Source organism: Grammomys surdaster, unplaced genomic scaffold (assembly GCF_004785775.1).
Source record: "Grammomys surdaster isolate TR1022 unplaced genomic scaffold, NIH_TR_1.0 139, whole genome shotgun sequence".
NCBI classification, from domain to species: domain Eukaryota; kingdom Metazoa; phylum Chordata; class Mammalia; order Rodentia; family Muridae; genus Grammomys; species Grammomys surdaster.
In genome coordinates, this window is record NW_021604597.1 from 3,988,102 (window position 1) to 3,994,910 (window position 6,809).

At 44.0% G+C, this 6,809-nt stretch overlaps 1 protein-coding gene across 1 annotated transcript in view; it reads right to left on the minus strand.

Moving 5' to 3' along the window:
* Positions 1-6,809, minus strand: part of Frem2 (FRAS1 related extracellular matrix 2) — a 133,585-nt gene that overhangs the window by 17,588 nt on the left and 109,188 nt on the right. The window contains exons 12-16 of the mRNA XM_028763594.1: positions 6,442-6,572; positions 4,230-4,388; positions 2,467-2,770; positions 874-1,005; positions 317-648 (exon numbers count right to left, since the gene is read on the minus strand). Coding sequence (XP_028619427.1) covers positions 317-648; positions 874-1,005; positions 2,467-2,770; positions 4,230-4,388; positions 6,442-6,572 — 1,058 coding nt within the window. The remainder of the gene's footprint in view (positions 1-316; positions 649-873; positions 1,006-2,466; positions 2,771-4,229; positions 4,389-6,441; positions 6,573-6,809) is intronic.

Genomic DNA, 6,809 nt, shown 5'->3' on the forward strand with positions numbered 1-6,809 from the left:
CAAACTTGGAGTGAGTTACCGTAAACTCTCTCCTTTATTTTACTTTTACCACAGCAGGAATATAGCCTTTATAAATAAACCTCAGGGCTAGGCATATCCTCTCCCACTACCTCCACCCTCTCAGAGGAGAAAGGGATGGGGGGGGGATGGAGGGAGGCAATGTGTGAGCAGGGGTGGGGTGGGGACCAGGAGGGAGCAGCGACCTGTCCCTCTGTGACTAATGACTAACAAAACCGAGCTAACAGTTAAGATTAGGAAGGAAAAAAAAATCTACTGACGGAACTGAGTGCCAAGGCTCAGATGTTGGAACATGTACCTGGCCATCGGTCCCAATGGTTCCTCCGCAGTCAGCCAGGAGCTCCGACATGTCATAGTAGCTGACAAACTCCCACAGACAGGCCTCCAGGTTAAGGTTTCGGTAGAAGCGTAAGGTACTGGAACCCCTGACTGGCACACTGTACTGGTAAGGATAGGTCTCTCCGATGACCTCCGGGTTCTTCGTGGCATTAGTCAGGAAGCCATGGTGGGTTTTCACTTCATTGTAGTCCAGCAGGTTGGAGCATTTGTGATTCCCAACTCTTGTGCCATCAGGGCTGAGGGTCAGCTCAAAGTTGGACAGCTCTCTCGTGGAGATGACCGGGAGCATGCCTGCAGAGAAGCACAGGGAAGTAGTATCCAGTTATGTTTGTATTTTTGTTTTAATATTAATGAATGTTTTTTAAGCTGATAGACTTTCAAAGCTGGGTAGAAAGAGTTGAAAGAAGCAGATAAGTTTGAACATCAGTCTGCAGACTGAAGGTTAAAGAAGCAAACCAAAGAAGTTTACATGTACACACGATGTTCTTGAGGTCTTGCTTTACCCAGGGGACCTACCGTCTATGTGTGGCATCGTGACAGTGAGCTTGATGAGGTTGGCAAAGTCTGGGTCCTCAGGGCCAGTGTAGCGCAACTTAGCTGAGAAAGGCTCCGCCCCCACTACCCCAGGCACACGGGGCTGACAGAGACCTTGAAGAAAATCAGCACATATATGTTAAAAGACGATAACAGCATACAAAGAATGTCTTAATATAGATGCTATTATTTTTCTATACTTTATTCCCTGTGATCTAAGCCCTGGCTGAGGACGTGTGTCATAAGGAAGCAGAAGACTGTATGAGAGGTGACCACAGCACACAGGGAGGAACCTCTCCAACAGGCTTGTGAGGAAGCAGCTCTTGGTGAGACTGACTGAAGACGTGGCGCTCAGTTAGGTCAGGAACATATGCACAAAATTACTGGATCATGTGAACAGGCAAAATGAGAATGGTTGAAGACAATACAAACTGAGTATAGTTAAATGAAGTGAGTCTGAATGTTACCCTAGGATATGATTAATTACTGTATTATGTATATATATATACATACACACATATGTATATATATGTTATATAATAGCTATAATAAATATCCTTTTGGTGAATAAAACTAAAAGTTAGTGTGTATTCTAACAGAGCTGAGAATTGCTCCCAGAACTTTACTGCATTATAATTTCAAGTCCTAATTCCTTTTTTTTAAAAGAGAGGATTTAAGTGTGTTGTGTGTGTGTTGTGTGTGTTTGTGTGTGTGTTGAGTGTGTTTGTGTGTGTGTGGTGTGTGTGGGGTGTGTGTGTGGTGTGTGTGGTATGTGTGTGTGGTGTGTGTGGTGTGTGTGTGTGTTGAGGAGGCCAGACACATCAGATCCCCTGGAACTAGAGTTACAGGTACTTGTGAGCCACCTGACACCTGACATGGGTGCTTGAAACTGAACTTGGGTCCTCTGCAAGATGTACAGGGCAGAAATGTCTCAACAGGTTCACGAGGAAACATCTGTTGGTCAGACGGACTTAACAGATGATGCTCATTTCGGTCAGGAACATATGCATGCTCCCTGGCTCCAGCTTCAAACACAGCTTTCCTTTTGTAATGACGAGAGAATATGTACTCACGGCTCTCCACCTTCACCGTCATCCCCGTGTTCCCCGCAGATTCCCAGGCATGTGGCAGCTGACTGGGCCCCTTTCCTGGCACGGTACACCTCCCCTCATCTAGACCTAACCTTTCCTCTGTTTTCTCTTGAGAGCTCCCCTGTCTTTTGGCTCCTCAGTCCCAGAGAGTTTAGATTTTTCATGTTTCTTACAGTCGCTTCTCATCTCAGCAGCTCCTCTGGTGCGGGACAGGACTCAGAGTACCCGTGCCTCTAATTTTCCCCTGGGCTCCTGGAGGATGGGAGCACTCCTTTATCATCATTACAAGTATGGGCCTAGCACACCACAGGTGCTCATGAAATATGCAAATAACTGTTTCCTAGTGAAGACTGCTGCAAATGGATGCTCATCTTCAAGTAGAGTGCCATGGCGCACATGGGCATTGGAGGAATTTATACAGAGAAACGAGGCATGCGCAGTACTGCAGTGTTTCAGTGGCCCTCGCGGGAAGGCAGTCTCTCACCTTCCTCTCTGCCGATGGTGACAATGGGGCTCATTAGTTCCAGGCCTTCGTTCCCATTGGTGTTCACTGCTCGGGCTGCACATTGGACCCTGGAGCCAGGCTGAAAGTATATGGAGTCTAACGTGATCATTTTGGATGATGTGAAGAAGGTGTCGAAGTCTACCTCTCTCATGGGGCTGGTCACGCCATCCGGGCCAGCGGGAGCGCTGATCAGCCATCTGTATCGGGTCAAAGTGTCGTTGATGTTCTCACTGTCACAAATAGAGCCAGTTTTGTCATAGTCTGGATATTTGGGGTTGCAGGCCTATGGGAAAATCAAACAAAACAGATGTGTGTCAGGACCACAGTATCGAGTATGTAGACTTGATTTTTCTCAAACTTCTTGGGTCTCAACACTTCTCTACTCCCCCACCATGCTACATGTTGTTCGGGCAACTTCTGAATTCTTACTCCCAGCTGTGATAGTTTCTCTGTCCTTTAAACTTCAAATCGCTCATTGGATATGACCACACCGGAAGGGCTATTTATTTCATCACGATCCCCCGGAGTCATTCTTATGTTCTCTCTTGCTTCTGTCCCGTCTCCCTCTGTCCTACAGAAAGTATTGAAATCTTCCTCTCTCATGGGGCTGGTTCACGCCATCAGGGACGGCAGGAGTGACAATCAGACATCCGTGACAGAGCAATCCCTCTCCTTCCTCCTCCACATCCATGGGGAGGGGTGACCTTGTATCACATCCTAACGCTCCTTAAGTTGGCCCCTTCTTCACCATTTCCTTAACTCCTTCCTATCCGATTCAAGCTCACCCTTCCCAGCTTCAGTTATACATCACCGCCCCAGTTGCACTCCAAGACCCTCTGCTTATGCGGTGCTTCTGCGCACGAGCACCCCTGCTAGTCAACCAATGAATTCCCGGTTGCCTAAAGTGACATTTAGAAACCCGTTATAAACGAACACCAAATGATTCACTCCTCCGTACGCCGACAAGCATTCATTGTGTGCCTATTACATGTGGGGTGTTTCTTTAGGGCTGCTGTGATATAAAAATACACACCATAGCTTCTGTTCATGGGAAACTTAAAATTCAGTTATGAGAGGGCAAGCAAAACCTATAATAAAGCCCTTCCATTCTCTCTCCATGGCCACCCCTTTTCAGAATAATCTTCTCTTGTCTGAATCATAAACCATTATAATTCTACCGGATCCTCTGCACAGGGAGCGTTCTCTCCAGTCTTTACATGGTGCCTCATATTAGAGCTATGGACTCCTGTTTTCACCCGTCTTTATTTTCTTTTAGCTCTTTCTGTGCAGAGGTCATGCTTCACTGATTTGCCTGACGGTGACAGTCTTATACCATACACTCTATACTCGGCCAATATGGTACTTGTGTGTTTGTGAGGAAGAAAATGGGAGCTTCATTTCATTATTGGTATTGTCTGCTTTTCACAGTTGAGAGCTTAAGCCTTAAATTTCTGAAGATAATATTGCTAAAGTTTATAATTATTTTAAGTAGTTCTTTTGTGGGGCTAAAGGGATGTCTCAGGGTTAAGGGTACTTGCTGCTCCTGCAGAGGACCTAGGTTTGGTTCCCAGTACCCACGTGGTAGCTCACAACCATCTGTAACTGTAGTTCCAGGGATCTGATACACATGTGGCACACATACAAACATGTAGGTAAACACTCATACACATAAAATAAAAATAAGTGAATCACTTAAAGAAATGTCTTGTCATTTCCCCACATTTGATCTAGTTCTTCCTCACCGTAATGCAGACAACAGGATAGCCAGAGACAGGTCCGGGGTCCTCCCTGGCTTTGGAAGTGTCATCGTATATCAGCAAGGACACAATGTGTGGAACAGAAGGAAAGGTGACATCTGCCATGCTGTTAATTTCTTCTATATATACAATGGCCTTGGTTGCCTAGAAGCAAAGGACAAATCATTCATTTGTCAAATATTAAGGTTCTTGGAGATTCTCTCACCCAGAAAAAAGACTGAAAAATCCCTGGAATTTCTGATGAAATTGTCATGGGCAGACAGTATGCAGAGTGATGGGCTGCATACAGCTTATTTCACGTGACCATTGCACCTTGCTCATCTTGGATGTTTACAAGGGAGGGACCCTGTGGCTCGCCACAAGCCCATGAGACACTTAGGTTCTCAGGTTTTCTCTTCAGTTGTGATGACAGTAGATGTTATCAGTTATGGATGTGTGAAGTTGAAGTTACAGGAAAATGCAATCTATTAGTGGGAGGAGAAAACTGAAGATACCGTGGAAGAAGCCAGGCCTTCAAGGTCGTGGGATAGTGTGGGCTGGTAGTGGAGCTGCCTGAGATACAGAGAGAGAGAAGATTCGAACAAGGTAGCTCTGGACTTTGTCAGGTCAAGGAGGAAAATCACCTCTGTCCATGTCCTCTTGAACACCTTTCCTATCTCAGACAACTAATAGGACAGTTATCCAACACTGCCTTCATACAACACTTTCAACAGTGTTATATGCAATGGGCACATCCCACGTGAAATACTGTAAATCAAAAGTCTGTTCAATCGTCTTAATGTAGTGAACATCGTGGGTCAGAATCACTACTCTAGAACTGTAGCTCGTGATTGTGGAATAAATTAAGAGTAAATTCAAATAATGTTTTATAAAATCAAAGAAATGTAAATTTTAATCACCGTCAGCCAGAGCTTGTTTCTATATTTTTAAGAGTCTCCAACACTGAAAGTGATTTCAGTGACTCTGTTTCTTTACCCAAAACAAGGTCACATGCTACTCCATCAAAACAGTGAAAGACACACAAAATCATATTTGATCAACACTTTCTACATTCAGATCAGTGACTTTAAAAAGATAACAGTGTGGATGAAGAGATGGCCAAGAGGGTAGGGGCACTTGCCGCTAGCCCAGCATCCTTAGTTTGACGCCAAGAACTTACACTGAGGAAGGAGAAAACTACTCCTGTGAGCTGTCCTCTGACCTCCACATGTGTATCACGACATGCACTGCCACACATGAATACAAAGTGAAAATAACGAAAGCTAAAAAATTCTTAAAGGAAAACAATGTCACAGAATTACCATTTGTACTAAGCAATACAAATACTTAAGAAAAACACAATTTTCCATTTTGACCTCATCTTGATAGTGAACCAAACAAGGAAAGCACTTGGTGTGCTCATACATAGTATCTTTAAAATCAACCTTCTTCTATGAGTAACATGTAATTTAAAAAATTATCTCCACTGCAAAAAATAAATTCTATGGAGATTATGTCTGTCTTGAAGAAAATCTGGTGAGCGATATAATGTGGAAAACACATTTTGTGACTATCGAATTGTGTGCACAAAGCTCTCAGCATCAAAGTCTAACCAAACTCAGAGAAGCATTCAAGTGAGCACCTCAGGGGTCAGGGAAGTGTTTGGTGGGCAAAGATGTCTTCTTCAGTAAGTGTGATTAAATGTATCATCTTTGTGGCAGTAGATTCCAAGTTCAGTCACAATGACAGATGTGGGAAGGCTAAGGGCATCTAAGGACTACAGCCTTGAGTTTTCACCAAAACAATTTCCCAAAAGAGAAATTTCCAGGTCCTGATCTAATTAGAAAAAAAAATTCATGTGGTTGAAAGGGACCATGCACATCCGCCTTCAAGAACAAAGTTACTACTTTACAAAGAGATTTACTTATTTTCACATTACGTGTGTGAGTGTTTGCCTGAATGAATACATGTGTACTATGTGTGTGCACAGTCCAGGAAAGGGCATAGGATCTTCTAGAACTGGAGTTACAGACGGTTGAGTCACCATCTGGGAACTGCACCCAGGTCCTGTACAAGAGAAACCAGTGCTTTTTACTGCTGAGCCATCTCTCTAGCCCCGAGTCTTCTTATTGTGAATTTATTTACTTATTTATTTATTTACCGTATCTGCTCTGAGAAAGGGTTGTCCATGGACTTACAAACACACCACCTCACTTACCTGTGTCTCTGCTACCATGTTTTCATCTGGTTTTAGGTGAACAGTGAAGGCCTCCCTCATCTCTCTCACTCTGTCGAAGACTACTTCAATTTCAACAGTGTGTTGGGTTTCCCCTTCCTTAAACTCGATTTCTACAAACACAAAGTCATTAATTTAATTTTTTGCATATGAACCTGGGATCTTCTTGGACTGTGTATGGTTTATAACAAGGACATTTTACATTGTAGTCTTACTACATCAGTGTGTGCTTACTTAAAGGGAGTCAAACCTAAATGATAAGTCACTGCTATTGTTTGTCCTATTCGCTCTCGCTCTTGCTCTCGCTCTCGCTCTCGCTCTCGCTCTCGCTCTCGCTCTCCCCCTCCCCC